This window comes from Oncorhynchus clarkii, chromosome 3 (assembly GCF_045791955.1).
Source record: "Oncorhynchus clarkii lewisi isolate Uvic-CL-2024 chromosome 3, UVic_Ocla_1.0, whole genome shotgun sequence".
NCBI classification, from domain to species: domain Eukaryota; kingdom Metazoa; phylum Chordata; class Actinopteri; order Salmoniformes; family Salmonidae; genus Oncorhynchus; species Oncorhynchus clarkii.
In genome coordinates this window covers 73,585,224-73,602,339 of record NC_092149.1, presented here as the reverse complement: position 1 = coordinate 73,602,339, position 17,116 = coordinate 73,585,224, and the positions used below count along the sequence as shown (strand labels likewise).

General features: G+C 44.6%; 1 protein-coding gene across 1 annotated transcript; it reads right to left on the bottom strand.

Moving 5' to 3' along the window:
- Position 1: 1 nt before the first annotated feature.
- Positions 2 to 16,338, bottom strand: LOC139403903 (Golgi pH regulator). Its single transcript, XM_071147101.1, has 14 exons — positions 16,106 to 16,338; positions 15,837 to 15,896; positions 15,491 to 15,594; positions 15,264 to 15,370; positions 15,030 to 15,131; positions 14,478 to 14,598; positions 14,193 to 14,273; positions 13,934 to 14,043; positions 13,764 to 13,852; positions 4,594 to 4,686; positions 2,761 to 2,856; positions 2,414 to 2,503; positions 2,258 to 2,323; positions 2 to 915 (listed from the first exon to the last, which is right to left on the bottom strand). Exons 1-14 carry the CDS (start codon positions 16,145 to 16,147, stop codon positions 709 to 711), a joined length of 1,368 nt encoding a protein of 455 aa, XP_071003202.1. The 5' UTR covers positions 16,148 to 16,338; the 3' UTR covers positions 2 to 708.
- Positions 16,339 to 17,116: the final 778 nt, after the last annotated feature.

Genomic DNA, 17,116 nt, shown 5'->3' with positions numbered 1-17,116 from the left:
ATGACCACATCAGTTGGTTTATTCTGAAGCCTTCCCATCTGTCTTGGTAGAATAAATACAGTAGATATGCACGCCACCCCAGGTACATGGCATGTACAGGCTGGACATCATCAAATACGCTAACCAATAGCATCATGGACATTTGGGGGATAATGGTAGACATGTGTTACATTTAAAATTATCATTTGGATTATTCTGTTTGTCAAAAATAGAGTGTAAACACATATTTACAACCCCGTTCACAAAACAAGCTACTGTTGCAGTGAAGCTGGTCTGTGCTGTATACTAGACAGTTCTGCTCTGCTCAGATTGATTTAAGGATAGACAGAACCTCTGTCCAACGGGGCAACAGCACAATGAAATATCATCATCGTCGTAAAATATCCCATTTTCATTTTTGCAAAGAACAATTAAGTCCTGATTTCAAGTACTGTAGTTACATTATATGAGTCATTACCCCCACGTTCAACCCAACATTATACAAAATCCAGTCTTCCATGACTCCAATCTCCATTGACTCTCCCTGACACCAACGGTCCACATGACCACACGTCGGCCATTCCTGATTCAGGAAGCACAGGCGCTTCTCTCCACCACACAGACAGACAAGAGATGGATTTGGATCTGCTCTTAAAAAATAATCCAACAGAGAATCAAAGCCTCCAGGGAATGGTTGGAAAAGGGTCAAGGGTCAAGTTCAGAGTGGGGTCAGGGGGTCATGTGCTTCTCGGGTGCCTGTTTGTGGGCGAGGTAGAGGAAGAGGATGCTGGAGAGGGCGCTGACGAGGAAGATGACGTCGAACCATCGATGGTAGAAGTTGAACTGTAGCTCTCCCAGCACTTCGGTCACGATGGAGCGATACTCCAGAGGCATGCTCATCCTCATGAGGAGAACCGACGACACAAAGTACATACCCTGAGAGACAGAGAGAGAGAGGAGAAAGGAGAGAGAGAGAGACAGAGAGAAAGAGAGAGACAGAGAAGAGAGAAGAGGGAGACAGAGAGAGCGAGAGACACAGAGAGAGAGCGAGAAACACAGAGCGAGAGAGAGAGAGAGAGACACAGAGAGAGAGCGAGAAACACACAGAGAGAGAGCGAGAAACACACAGAGAGAGAGAGAGAGAGAGAGAGAGAGAGAGAGAGAGAGAGAGAGAGAGAGAGAGAGAGAGAGAGAGAGAGAGAGAGAGAGAGAGAGAGAGAGAGAGAGAGAGAGAGAGATACATTATTTACTGGTCACTTTGTTTCTTTCAAAATTGTTTTTCCATTTCACTTGCTTTGGCAATGCAAACATGTTTCCAATGCCACTAAAGCCCCTTGAATTGAATTGAGAGACGCAGAGAGAGATAGAAAGATGCAGAGGGACACAGAGAGAGAAACACAGAGAGAGAGCGAGAAACAGAGAGAGAGACACACAGAGACAGAGCGAGAGACACAAAGAGAGAGTGAGAAACACAGAGAGCGAGAGACACAAAGAGAGAGTGAGAAACACAGAGAGAGACACAGAGAGAGAGAGCGAGAGACACAAAGAGAGAGCGAGAAACACAGAGAGAGACACAGAGAGACACAGAGCGAGAGAGACACAGAGCGAGAGAGACACAGAGCGAGAGAGACACAAAGAGAGAGCGAGAGACACAAAGAGAGAGCGAGAAACACAGAGAGAGAGAGACACAGAGAGAGAGAGAGAGAGAGACACAGAGAGAGAGAGAGAGAGAGAGAGAGAGAGAGAGAGAGAGACACAGATAGACACACAGAGAGAGAGAGAGAGACAGACACAGAGAGAGAGAGAGAGAGAGAGAGAGAGAGAGAGAGAGAGAGAGAGAGAGAGAGAGAGAGAGACAGAGAGCGAGAGAGACACCGAGCGAGAGAACGAGAGAGCGCCACAGGGGGAAAGCGCGCCACAGGGGGAGAGCGCGCCACAGGGGGAAAGCGCGCCACAGGGGGAGAGCGCGCCACAGGGGGCGAGCGTGCCACAGGGAGCGAGAGAGCAACACAGAGAGAGAGAGAGACAGACAGAGACACACAGAGAGAGATTATGACACAGAGAGAGAGGAGGGAGAGAGAGATGTAATATTTACTGTTCACTTTGTTTATTTCACTTTTGTTTATCCATTTCACTTAAACATATGTTTCCCATGCCAATAAAGCCCCTTGAATTGAATTGAGACACAGAGAGAGATGCAGAGAGAGAGAGAGAGACGCAGGGTTAGGGTTAGATACAGCGAGAGCGAGACACAGCGAGAGAGAGATGACATACTGACCATAATTTGAGCCAGGACCAGCACTATAACATTGGAGGACTTGCTGCTGGAGATGGCATAGAAGAACTAGAAAGAAACAGACAGACAGGATTGGGGTTAGGGTACATTGTCACATGCCTATGTAGACTGACAACTTCCTGTCTGTAGATGACTTACCTTAGTGAGTGTGATGAGAAGGCCTCTAATAGAGGTGACAATGATGATGCCCACCAGGATGAAGGAGATGTGCTGAGACCAGAACTTCACCTGCAGAGGAGAACATATGTAAGGAACACTAGAGCAACAACAGAATATGCCAACACAACTACAGTTTTTGGACTTCCTAAACTGACTGTAAAACAATGTTGAAATAGATGAATCAGTCACCAGGAAAACCTGTACTGCAGAAGGACACTTTAATAAACTGACAGCTATTACCACAACCGGAAATGTTTTGTGACTGTGAGTGAGTGAGTGAGTGAGTGAGTGAGTGAGTGAGTACGTGCGAATGTGGAAAAGCCTACATCAAACTGAATGCCCAAGTAGTTAACTGTGATCTCAATCCCTCTCGTCACTGGATCAGTCTTCCCTACACGGTCGAACACAATGTTGATGGTGGCCTTAGAGGGACAAAAGGGGTTTTACTACAGATATACAGTTGAAGTAGGAAGTTTACCTACACCTTAGCCAAATACATTTAAACTCAGTTTTTCACAATTCCTGACATTTAATCCTAGTACAAATTCTCTGTCTTAGGTCAGTTAGGATCACCACTTTATTTTAAGAATGTGAAATGTCTGAATAATAGTAGAGAGAACGATTTATTTTAGCTTTTATTTCTTTCATCACATTCCCAGTGGGTCAAAAGTTTACATACACTCAATTAGTATTTGGTAGCATTGCCTTTAAATTGTTTAACTTGGGTCAAACGTTTCAGGTAGCCTTCCAAAAGCTTCCCACAATAAGTTGGGTAAATTTTGGCCCATTCCTCCTGACAGAGCTGGTGTAACTGAGTCAGGTTTGTAGGCCTCCTTGCTCGCACATGCTTTTTCAGTTCTGCCCACAAATTTTCTATGGGATTGAGGTCAGGGCTTTGTGATGGCAACTCCAATACCTTGACTTTGTTGTCCTTAAACCATTTTGCCACAACTTTGGAAGTATGCTTGGAGTCATTGTCCACTTGGAAGACCCATTTGCAATCAAGCTTTAACTTCCTGACTGATGTCTTGAGATGTTGCTTCAATATATCCACAGAATTTTCCATTCTCATGATGCCACCTATTTTGTGAAGTGCACCAGTCCCTCCAGCAGCAAAGCACCCACACAACATGATGCTGCCACCCGGTTGGGTCCCAAGAACACGGTTGGGATGTTGTTCTTCGGCTTGCAAGCATCCCCCTTTTTATGGCCAAACAGTTCTATTTTTGTTTCATCAGATCAGAGGACATTTCTCCAAAAAGTACCATCTTTGTCCCCATGTGCAGTTGCAAACCGTAGTCTGGCTTTTTTATGGTGGTTTTGGAGCAGTGGCTTCTTCCTTGCTGAGCCGCCTTTCAGGTTATGTCAATATAGGACTCGTTTTACTGTGGATATAGATACTTTTGTTCCTCCAGCATCATCACAAGGTCCTTTGCTGTTGTTCTGGGATTGATTTGCACTTTTCGCATCAAAGTACGTTTATTTCTAGGAGTCAGGTCCCATGGTGTTTATACTTGTGTACTATTGTTGTACATATGAACGTGGTACCTTCAGGTGTTTGGAAATTGCTCCAAAGGATGAACCAGACTTGTGTAGGTTTACAATTCTTTTTTCTGAGATCTTGGCTGATTTATTTTGATTTTCCCATGATGTCAAGCAAGGAGGCACTGAGTTTGTCGGTAGGCCTTGAAATACATCCACAGGTACACCTCAATTGACTTAAATGTAAATTAGCCTAACAGAAGCTTCTAAAGCCATGATAGAATTTTCTAGAATTTTCCAAGCTGTTTAAAAGACACAGTCAACTTAGTGTATGTAAACTTCTGACCCACTGGAATTGTGATACAGTGAATTATAAGTGAAATAATCTGTCTGTAAACAATTGTTGGAAAAATTACTTTGTGTCCTAATCGACTTGCCAAAACTATAGTTTGTTAACAAGAAATTTGTGGAGTGGTTGAAAAACAGGTTTTAATGACTCCAACCTAAGTGTATGTACAGTCATGGCCAACAGTTTTGAGAATGACACAAATATAAATTGAAAGTTTGCTGCTTCAGTGTCTTTAGATATGTTTGGCAGATGTTACTATGGAATTACAAGCATTTCAAGTGTCAAAGGCTTTTATTGACATTTACATGTTTGTAAGTGTGTGACTCACCATGAAGATTTTCCACACACAATAAATGGAGAAGAAGTAACCTAAGAAGTTAAAGTATTTCCCCTGGAATGTCTTGGAGTACTCGATCCGCTCCTACAGAGGCACAAAGACACCTTATTACTAAAAACCAAACGTACATTACAATAGCCTTAGTCCACTTCATACTATACATGGACATTGTGTGTGTGTGCAAGGCAAGCGTGCATGTCTCTGTGTGACAAGGAACATAATATTGGGGGGGGGAAATACAAATAATATATCATGATATCCCCACTGAGTGAATAACATTACACCCGTTAATTCACACTCAGAATTCGTATTTAGAATATGGTAATACAGAAAATAGAGTATGTGTTGAAAATAAATACTGTTTAATAGAATGTTACAGTTTAGAATGTTTGGTTGTTAGGCACCTTGTTTTCATTTGATTTGGAAGTCGACTCTTTGGTGACAACCCCAACCCCAAGACTTTCTGCTTTCCAAGATTATCCATTATTCAGAAATGAGCTTCAATAACCGCCAATTCAACCAGTCTGTACAATGGACGGTACCAGGACAGCCGTATCTTCCTGCAAGACCATCAGACTACATCAACAATGGTAAGAAATATTGTGTTCTTACCAGGAATTGGTTCATTGCTTATTTTAGTGTATCTCTCATTATAATTAGAATGCATTTAGGTACATAACCATAGATCTGGTTTTATGTGTGAATTTAGGTCAGGTCCTCCCAAGTCTTTCAGAGATCTACAACTGTGAGTGGTACTGGAAGTCCCAGTCCCTACAAATGGCCAGCTTCCGCTACCACAATCAGCACCTGCCTGAGCAGGAGAAACAACGTCTATTCCACAAACACATGGAGCTGAGGCGCAAAGTTGAATTTTACAGGGGAGTGACGAAGGCCTACCAGCCCAGATTGAGCTCTGGCGAGGAGTGGCCGCTCTTTTCTGAAGAAGACATTGAGAAACTGGAAGCCATTCCGGGGGTGTTGGAGTTGGCTGCAGTGATGGGCTTCCTGAGAATCTCTGAGCCCCGAATGAAGTGTTGAATTACTATTTATTAACTTTGTATTATTATTATTAATAGTAGTAGTAGTCGTAGTAGTAAGTTAACTATCTTAAGTGTGTGTCACATGGGTGACTATGTATCTGACTAGAAGCTGCCCTCTTACATTGCATTATATGCCCAAGCCAGAACCTTATTCACCTGGTATGTGTTTTACCCAGACATTTATAGACGCACACCTCTTTTGCCCCTTGTAAAACTTCCCCCTTTTGATCACAAGAGTAAGTAATTAAAGCTTCACGAAATTGGGACCGGTGAGTAGCTCGCACCTGTTCTTTATTTAAGGTGCGGGTCGGAAGCAGTGTGGGTCGATGTGAGCTGAGAGCAGAGCGGTTGCAGAGCCAGAGCCGAGGAAAGTGATGACGACATGCGGTGGCTGGAGCGGACCTGGACCAGAGCAGACAGAGAAAAGTCCCTTCCCAAAGCTAAGTACCTCTACATATCCAACTCCAACATAATGCCTGATAGGGCCGTATGTCGACATTCTCTGCTGTGTTGCGTACTACGCACTCATTCATGCCAATGTATCTGTGGATTGAACCTGTAGCTGTGTGGACACGACGACAAAGTGCCTTTGCGAACCGAATTGATGGCTGCCCGGCGAGCGGGAGGGACAGAGTTGAAGCCTTTTGGGAAATTGGGCGAGAGAACACTTCATCCTTCCTCAAAGCTAAGTACCTCTCCATATCTCATCTCCAACAGTTCTCCTGATAGCGCTGCCTGCCGACATTCTCTACAGGTTAACGTGCTACGCACTCATTAATGTGGGAACACCTGTGGACTGCATTTCTAGCTGCGTGGACCTGACTGGAAGACCACACACAACAGACGGACCTTAACACAACAAACTACTGTAAACCAGATTGAACCAGAGAGGAGGCCTGTTGGGGTGCTGGGAGGCTGAAACACATTCACCCTTCCCTAAGAGACTAGTCAAGGATCATATAACCTCCACCCTACCTGACACCCTAGACCCACTCCAATTTGCTTACCGCCCCAATAGGTCCCCAGACAACGCAATCGCAATCACACTGCACACTGCACACTGCCCTAACCCATCTGGACAAATCAAATCAAATTTTATTTGTCACATACACATGGTTAGCAGATGTTAATGCGAGTGTAGCGAAATGCTTGTGCTTCTAATTCCGACAATGCAGTAATAACCAATGAGTAATCTAGCTAACAATTCCAAAACTACTACCTTATACACACAAGTATAAAGGGATAAAGAATATGTACATAAAGATATATGAATGAGTGATGGTACAGAGCGGCATAGGCAAGATGCAGTAGATGGTATCGAGTACAGTATATACATATGAGATGAGTATGTAAACAAAGTGGCATAGTTTAAAGTGGCTAGTGATACATGTATTACATAAAGATGCAGTAGATGATATAGAGTACAGTATATACATACCCTATGTTATTTATCTCATATGTATATGTAAACATTATATTAGGTAGCATTGTTTAAAGTGGCTAGTGATATATTTTACAGCAATTCCCATCAATTCCCATTATTAAAGTGGCTGGAGTTGAGTCAGTGTGTTGGCAGCAGCAACTCAATGTTAGTGGTGGCTGTTTAACAGTCTGATGGCTTTGAGATAGAAGCTGTTTTTCAGTCTCTCAGTCCCAGCTTTGATGCACCTGCACTGACCTCGCCTTCTGGATGATACTGGGGTGAACAGGCAGTGGCTCGGGTGGTTGTTGTCCTTGATGATCTTTATGGCCTTCCTGTGACATCGGGTGGTGTAGGTGTCCTGGAGGGCAGGTAGTTTGCCCCCGGTGATGCGTTGTGCAGACCTCACTACCCTCTGGAGAGCCTTACGGTTGTGGGCGGAGCAGTTGCCATACCAGGCGGTGATACAGCCTGACAGGATGCTCTCGATTGTGCATCTGTAGAAGTTTGTGAGTGCTTTTGGTGACAAGCCGAATTTCTTCAGCCTCCTGAGGTTTAAGAGGCGCTGCTGCGCCTTCTTCACGATGCTGTCTGTGTGGGTGGACCAATTCAGTTTGTCTGTGATGTGTACGCCGAGGAACTTAAAACTTGCTACCCTCTCCACTACTGTTCCATCGATGTGGATAGGGGGGTGTTCCCTCTGCTGTTTCATGAAGTCCACAATCATCTCCTTAGTTTTGTTGACGTTCAGTGTGAGGTTATTTTCCTGACACCACACTCCGAGGGCCCTCACCTCCTCCATGTAGGCCGTCTCGTCGTTGTTGGTAATCAAGCCTACCACTGTTGTGTCGTCCGCAAACTTGATGATTGAGTTGGAGGTGTGCGTGGCCACGCAGTCGTGGGTGAACAGGGAGTACAGGAGAGGGCTCAGAACGCACCCTTGTGGGGCCCCAGTGTTGAGGATCAGCGGGGTGGAGATGTTGTTACCTACCCTCACCACCTGGGGGCGGCCCGTCAGGAAGTCCAGTACCCAGTTGCACAGGGCGGGGTCGAGACACAGGGTCTCGAGCTTGATGACGAGTTTGGAGGGTACTATGGTGTTAAATGCTGAGCTGTAGTCGATGAACAGCATTCTCACATACAGTGGGGAGAACAAGTATTTGATACACTGCCGAGTTTGCAGGTTTTCCTACTTACAAAGCATGTGGAGGTCTGTAATTTTTATCATAGGTACACTTCAACTGTGAGAGACGGAATCTAAAACAAAAATCCAGAAAATCAGATTGTATGATTTTTAAGTAATTAATTTGCATTTTATTGCATGCAATAGGTATTTGATACATCAGAAAAGCAGAACTTAATATTTGGTACAGAAACCTTTGTTTGCAAATACAGGGATCATGCGTTTCCTGTAGTTCTTGACCAGGTTTGCACACACTGCAGCAGAGATTTTTGCCCACTCCTCCATACAGACCTTCTCCAGATCCTTCAGGTTTCGGGGCTGTCGCTGGGCAATACAGACTTTCAGCTCCCTGCAAAGATTTTCTATTGGGTTCAGGTCTGGAGACTGGCTACACCACTCCAGGACCTTGAGATGATTCTTACGGAGCCACTCCTTAGTTGCCCTGGCTGTGTGTTTCGGGTCGTTGTCATGCTGGAAGACCCAGCCACGACCCATATTCAATGCTCTTACTGGCGGAAGGAGGTTGTTGGCCAAGATCTCGCGACACATGGCTCCCGTCCTGTCCCCTTTGCAGAAAAGCATCCCCAAAGAATGATGTTTCCACCTCCATGCTTCACGGTTGGGATGGTGTTCTTGGGGTTGTACTCAACCTTCTTCTTCCTCCAAACACAGCGAGTGTAGTTTAGACCAAAAAGCTCTATTTTTGTCTCATTAGACCACATGACCTTCTCGCATTCCTCCTCTGGATCATCCAGATGGTCATTGACAAACTTCAGACGGGCCTGGACATGCGCTGTCTTAAGCAGGGGGACCTTGCGTGCGCTGCAGGATTTTAATCCATGACAGCGTAGTGTGTTACTAATGGTTTTCTTTGAGACTGTGGTCCCAGCTCTCTTCAGGTCATTGACCAGGTCCTGCCGTGTAGTTTTAGGCTGATCCCTCACCTTCCTCATGATCATTGATGCCCCACGAGGTGAGATCTTGCATGGAGCCCCAGACCGAGGGTGATTGACCGTCATCTTGAACTTCTTCTGGTTTTATAATTGCGCCAAAGTTGTTGCCTTCTAACCAAGCTGCTTGCCTAATTGTCCTGTAGGCCATCCCAGCCTTGTGCAGGTCTACAATTTTATCCCTGATGTCCTTACACAGCTCTCTGGTCTTGGCCATTGTGGAGAGGTTGGAGTCTGTTTGAGTGTGTGGACAAGTGTCTTTTATACAGGTAATGAGTTCAAACAGGTGCAGTTAATACAGGTAATGAGTGGAGAACAGGAGGGATTCTTAAAGAAAAACTAACAGGTCTGTGAGAGCCGGAATTCTTACTGGTTGGTAGGTGATCAAATACTTATGTCATGCAATAAAATTCAAATTAATTACTTAAAAATCATACAATGTGATTTTCTGGATTTTTGTTTTAGATTCCGTCTCTCACAGTTGAAGTGTACCTATGTTAAAAATTACAGACCTCTACATGCTTTGTAAGTAGGAAAACCTGCAAAATCGGCAGTGTATCGAATACTTGTTCTCCCCACTGTAGGTATTCCTCTTGTCCAGATGGGTTAGGGCAGTGTGCAGTGTGGTTGAGATTGCATCGTCTGTGGACCTATTTGGGCGGTAAGCAAATTGGAGTGGGTCTAGGGTGTCAGGTAGGGTGGAGGTGATATGGTCCTTGACTAGTCTCTCAAAGCACTTCATGATGACGGAATTGAGTGCTATGGGGCGGTAGTCGTTTAGCTCAGTTACCTTAGCTTTCTTGGGGACAGGAACAATGGTGGCCCTCTTGAAGCATGTGGGAACAGCAGACTGTGATAGGGATTGATTGGATATGTCCGTAAACACACCAGCCAGCTGGTCTGCGCATGCTCTGTGGGCGCGGCTGGGGATGCCGTCTGGGCCTGCAGCCTTGCGAGGGTTAACACGTTTAAATGTCTTACTCACCTCGGCTGCAGTGAAGGAGAGTCTGCATGTTTTGGTTGCGGGCCGTGTCAGTGGCACTGTATTGTCCTCAAAGCGGGCAAAAAAGTTATTTAGTCTGCCTGGGAGCAAGGCATCCTGGTCTGTGACTGGGCTGGTTTTCTTTTTGTAATCCGTGATTGACTGTAGACCCTGCCACATACCTCTTGTGTCTGAGCCGTTGAATTGCGATTCTACTTTGTCTCTATATTGACGCTTAGCTTGTTTGCTTGCCTTGCGGAGGGAATAGCTACACTGTTTGTATTCGGTCATGTTTCCGGTCACCTTGCCCTGATTAAAAGCAGTGGTTCGCGCTTCAGTTTCACGCGAATGCTGCCATCAATCCACGGTTTCTGGTTTGGGAATGTTTTAATCGTTGCTATGGGAACGACATCTTCAACGCACGTTCTAATGAACTCGCTCACAGAATCAGCGTATTCGTCAATGTTGTTATTTAACGCAATACGAAACATATCCCAGTCCACGTGATGGAAGCAGTCTTGGAGTGTGGAATCAGATTGGTCGGACCAGCGTTGAACAGACCTCAGCGCGGGAGCTTCTTGTTTTAGTTTCTGTTTGTAGGCAGGGAGCAACAAAATGGAGTCGTGGTCAGCTTTTCCGAAAGGAGAGCGGGAGAGGGCCTTATATGCGTCGCGGAAGTTAGAATAGCAATGATCCAAGGTTTTGCCAGCCCTGGTTGCGCAATCGATATGCTGATACAATTTAGGGAGTCTTGTTTTCAGATTAGCCTTGTTAAAATCCCCAGCTACAATGAATGCAGCCTCAGGACATGTGGATTCCAGTTTGCAAAGAGTCAAATAAAGTTTGTTCAGAGCCATCGATGTGTCTGCTTGGGGGGGAATATATACGGCTGTGATTATAATCGAAGAGAATTCCCTTGGTAGATAATGGAGTCGACATTTGATTGTGAGGAATTCTAAATCAGGTGAACAGAAGGACTTGAGTTCCTGTATGTTGTTGTGACCACACCACGTCTCGTTAACCATAAAGCATACGCCCCCGCCCCTTTTCTTACCAGAAAGATGTTTGTTTCTGTCGGCGCGATGCGTGGAGAAACCAGCTGGCTGCACCGACTCCGATAGCGTCTCTCCAGTGAGCCATGTTTCCGTGAAGCAAAGAACGTGACAGCCTCTGATGTCCCTCTGGAATGCTACCCTTGCTCGGATTTCATCAACCTTGTTGTCAAGAGACTGGACATTGGCAAGAAGTATGCTAGGGAGTGGTGCGCGATGTGCCCGTCTCCGGAGTCTGACCAGAAGACCGCTTCGTTTCCCTCTTTTACGAAGTTGTTTTTTTGGGTCGCCGGCTGGGATCCATTCCGTTGTCCTGGGTGAAAGGCAGACCACAGGATCCGCTTCGCGAAAGTCATATTCTTGGTCGTACTGATGGTGAGTTGACGCTGCTCTTGTATTCAGTAGTTCTTCTCGACTGTATGTAATGAAACCTAAGATGACCTGGGGTACCAGACAAGAGGAATACCTATGTAAGAATGCTGTTCATCGAATACAGCTCAGCATTCAACACCATAGTACCCTCCAAACTTGTCATTAAGCTTGAGACCCTGGGTCTCGACCCCGCACTGTGCAACTGGGTCCTGGACTTCCTGACAGGTCGCCCCCAGGTGGTGAGGGTAGGAAACAACATCTCCACCCTGCTGATCCTCAACACTGGGGCCCCACAAGGGAGCGTTCTCAGCCCTCTCCTGTACTCCCTGTTCACCCACGACTGCTTGGCCATGCACGCCTCCAACTCAATCATCAAGTTTGCATACGACACTACAGTGGGAGGCTTGATTACCAACAACGGCGAGACGGCTAACAGGGAGGAGGTGAGGGCCCTCGGAGTGTGGTGTCAGGAAAATAACCTCACACTCAATGTCAACAAAATAAAGGAGATGATCGTGAACTTCAGGAAACAGCAGAGGGGGCACCCCCCTATCCACATCAACGGGGCAGTAGTGGAGAAGGTGGAAAGTTTTAAGTTACTCGGCGTACACATCACAGACAAACTGAAATGGTCCACCCACACAGACAGCGTGGTGAAGAAGGCGCAGCAGCGTCTCTTCAACCTCAGGGGGCTGAAGAAATTTGGCTTGTCACCAAAAACACTCAAACTTTTACAGATGCACAATCGAGAGCATCCTGTCAGGCTGTTGCAGCAGCTGCTCCGCCCATAACCGTAAGGCTCTCCAGAGGGTAGTGAGGCCTGCACAACGCATCACCGGGGGCAAACTACCTGCCCTACAGGACACCTACACCACCCGATGTCACAGGAAGGCAAAAAGATCATCAAGGACAACAACCACCCGAGCCACTGCCTGTTCACCCCACTATCATCCAGAAGGAGAGGTCAGTACAGGTGCATCAAAGCTGGGACCGAGAGACTGAAAAACAGCTTTTATCTCAAGGCCATCAGACTGTTAAACAGCCACCACTAACATTGAGTGGCTGCTGCCAACACACTGACTCAACTCAAGCCACTTTAATAATTTAAAATTGGATGTAATAAATGTATCACTAGCCACTTTAAACAATGCCACTTTATATAATGTTTACATACCCTACATTACTCATCTCATATGTATATACGGTACTTTATTCCATCTACTGCATCTTGCCTATGCTGAACGGCCATCTCTCATCCATATATTTATATGTACATATTCTTATTCATTCCTTCACACTTGTGTGTAAAAGGTAGTTGTGGTGAAATTGTTAGATTACTTGTTAAATACTACTGCATGGTCGGAACTAGAAGCACAAGCATTTCACTACACTCGCATTAACATCTTCTAACCATGTGTATGTGTAAAATGTGATTTGGAAGTTAGATAGCTTCCGCCGCTCTCATTTCAACCGCAGCCATGGTCAACCCTCGAATTCCACAAAGCCATTGGATTGCAAAACATTGTGAATTATAGCAAATTTTCTGACTGAACACTACCAGCTCACATCTGAATGATTTAAAATCACTAGTGTCCCCCCACGGGCTTTTGATCCAAAGACTATTTGTGAATAGACATTGTCCTTGAAAGGACATCCGATAACATTACCTGAGCTACAATCCCTTGACTCTCCATTTATTTTTTATTTACATTACCTTGTGTAAATTGATTTACTATTTTCCATTATCATTTGTTTCTGCTTTGATATTACTGTATTCCTTTAGTTAGTTTCTATTTTGGTTTATTGTGAATTGTGGAGTTGTGTATTTGGCCTACGGCACCTTAGCGCAACAGTGCCATTTGCTGACGGAATCTTTGTCTTTCACTCAGTACAACACGACCCAGCAGAGGCCTGCTGCATCTGGAACTGGACTGGAGCCCTCAAAGCGTGCCTGCCGTTGGGGGACCAGAACACTCCAAAAGGATTTTTTTTAAACTTTTACCTTTTTCCATTGCTCCAATTGGTGCATTTAGATATAGTTCAAATAAAGATGTGTGTTTGAATGATATACAGTCTGCTCCTCAATAGTAAATAGGGTTTTTATCAGGGTTCAACTGGACCGGTGGTCACGCTCCCATTATGAGAACGTGCACATGCGTTACCTTGGTGGCCTGCAGGTCTACTGTCTCCAGGAAGAGCTGGCGACTCAGCTCCTCCAGAGCATCCACTTCCTGCTGGATCAGAGACAAATCTGAAGAGGGGGGGTCAAGGAACTGTACACAGACACACAATAAAAACACACACACTTCCCATTAGGATGTGTGAAGGATACTCTCGCTGCCTGGTGGTGAGGAGGTGACACTCTTGATCATGCCCCAGAATCCCGTCTGTTTGTTCTGGTCCTCCCCTCGCTGGTACATCTGCCTCCGTGTCATGGCAATGCTGCACAGACAAAACAGAAAAGGCATGACACCAAACACTGGCACAGGAAAACAGAAAACTAGAGCCTGAGAATGATTTGATTATCAGAATAAGGTGAGGGTCTCTATGCTCTCTCTATAGAAATATATTCCCCTATCCCTGTTCCTCACCGTTTCTTTTTGCTGACGATCATGTCCATGGTCTGAAGAAGTCTCCTCTCCAAGGCAAGAATATCACTCTCTGTCACATTCCTGTAGATAAAGATGCATCACATAGGTATACAGGTAGTGAGGGTAGTAAGGATAGTGGGGAATGAGAGTGTAGGTTATTTAGTTGTGACAAGTAGAGTATGTGAGGAGTAGAGTAGTAGGCGTCTATGGGGAGTTAGAGAATGGGATTGTAGGTAATGTAGTTGTTTAATGCTGTTTTGGTCTATACAGACTTAGTGCACTAACCGTAGGAAGTAGGACATGTAGGTGTAAGGGCAGTTGACAGCACCAAAGCCGGACAATAGAGCCATCAGCGTGACCCCTATGACCCCAACACGACTGATCAGCTGCTCGATGGACAGGATACCTGAGGTACAGAAACAGGTATAGAATACAACATTATGTACAATCACTGTTACAATCCTTATAAGAATTTGGTGCTTATATTTGTCCTATTTCACACATGTACAAGTGTATATTAATATGCATGCATTTTTTGCATATCCCACTCTCCCAGAGACACCCTCAGTGTGGTCACAGCAAGGGTCTGCCATTAACAACAGCGAACCTGGAACAATTAGGGTTACTCAAGGGCACATCAACAGATGTTTCACCTTGTTAGCTCGGGGAATCGAACTAGCGACCTTTCAGTTACTGACCCAATACTGTAACCACTAGGCTACCTGCCAAACTTTCAGCTCTACAAGAGGTGACTATGATTAGTGGCTACGGGTTATTTAGAATAGGGCCTTAAACACAGCAGTGAGAATAGGGAGAGGGGGTAGGGAAGGCACTCACCATGTTTGGGACTGAGGATGGGGAAAGGGTCCCCCAACTTCCAAAAGAAATACATGAAGGTAAACCAGACGACACAGGCAAAGAGCAGCTTCTGTCTCTGCACTGAACACAAACACACACTTCAGAGACTGCGTGTGAGAATCCCCAGCAAGACAGCACCCATCATATACTCTGTACAGAAGGATCACTGGAATTATGCTACAGATGGAATAACAAGGATAAAATGTCACTCACAAAGGCGGATGTTGCTGACGACAAAGTAGCCGATATAAAATGGCACCACGAAGATTAGAACCAGTAGAATCACATACAGGTTGAACTTCCAGTGGAAATACCTGGAACTGAGGGACAAGGACATCTATGAGACATCAGCTAGCCTATGTTAGCTGGTTAATGGAGAGAAAAGTATCATACTGAATGAACGTGGTGACGTAAAGAATGAATTAAACCATTGTACTTACCTAGTTTCCAAGGCACCCAGTATCTCAAAGATGATGAGCTCAAACATGGTGCAGGAGAAGGCAAAAGTGATGGAGAACACCACTTGGACCACATACTGCCGTACCTGTTGACCGGAACATGACCACAGGGTTAGATCAGTCTCTGTAGATCACTGCTGTGTAAACACCCATGCTGATGGATCTGTCTGTTTCTGTTTCTTGCTGGTTCTCCCAACTGTTCTTAAACAAAAACGGTCCAGAAAACATAACGACACCTAGCTACAAAAATAAAGACAAGGCATGTAGATTAATGTCTACCAAATCATAACTAATATAACAGTACTTGTGTAGTAACTAAATAACATACCTCATAGTCTTTGAACAGCTGCCGCATGAAGAACAGCCACCCAAAGCCAAAGAAGAGCACCTGAGAAGTTGAAAGATTTCACGTTAGTAAATTGGCCCAAGACAGTGTATGTGCAATCATTTTAGCTGGCTAACATAATAGCTGGCTAAGCAAAGGGAGCCAAACGTGGTGTTATAGTAGCTAGCAGTTGTTTGTAAGGTTACAGTAACTGTTAGCTAGCGAGAAGAACAGCCACCCAAGAACAGCTAACGTTAGCTAGCAATTCTTACCTGTGAGGTGAACATGATCACAGAATCCATAAGAAACGACATTTTGATTGGGAAACCACGGACTAAAATTTATAGAATACGTTTAGTTCAAATGCTCTGCATTCAGCTCATGTATGACTACAAAAAAAATGTCAACAAACACGTGAAACGGTTATTTTGTTGATTTTTTTTGCATTGTGGAAACGCGTTGTTGAGCTGTCAACTTACTGGACTGTGAAGTACGTCATCAGAATGAGTCAGAGATTTGTCAATTCCGTCGCAATGCTGTGACGTCCAAAAATGAGTTTGGCTGGTTAATACGTTTTAATTTAAATATTGTACTTAATTTCAATATTATTTTGAGGGAATTAATTTCTATAATAAATCGGTTTCTTTCTAATTGATCTACACAGTGAAACTGTGTGGTTTGTGGCCTGCAGAGGGCGACAAAAACTATGGTCTAGGTTGGGGATCCGTTAAGGTTGAATACAGTCTGTTTGTTTATTTTTAAAATCCTTTCTTATAATATGTACCGTTTAATCATACCAAACCAAGATCATCTCGCATACGCACATGATCCTAACATCAACGTTAACAGACACTTCTCTGCAATCCAACTGGGCTCCCGAGTGGCGCAGTGGTCTAAGGCACTAGTGCTAGAAGTGTACTCTGAAAGGTTCAAGGCTGTATCACAACCAGCAGTGATTGGGAGTCGCATAGGGCGGCGCACAATTGACCCAGCGTTGTCTGGCCGGGTCAGGATTTGACCTGTGTAGGCCGTGATTGAAAATAATAGTTAAGTGAAAAAAAATCATATGATGACAGTGTAACTTGTTGTAGGATTGTTTGTTTGTTATTATTCTAAATACAATTTACAAATATCAGGCACACATGTTCATTATACAAATGATCAGTAATCAACTATTTACATCACTACATCAAACACTTCTACAACAAAACAAAACACATTATTATGATTCAAGAAGATGTCATTATTTTTATTATTTTTGTTATTTATTATTTTATTATTTT

What these genes read in the sequence shown, in the direction of transcription:
- LOC139403903 (XM_071147101.1), bottom strand. Translation starts at nt 16,147, where the DNA reads ATGTCGTTTCTTATGGATTCTGTGATCATGTTCACCTCACAG. An exon ending in TACATGTCCTACTTCCTACG is followed by an intron (nt 14,274 to 14,477) that starts GTTAGTGCACTA and finishes CTTTATCTACAG; the next exon opens with GAATGTGACAGAGAGTGATA. An exon ending in ACTTGGGCATTCAGTTTGAT is followed by an intron (nt 2,504 to 2,760) that starts GTAGGCTTTTCC and finishes TCTCCTCTGCAG; the next exon opens with GTGAAGTTCTGGTCTCAGCA.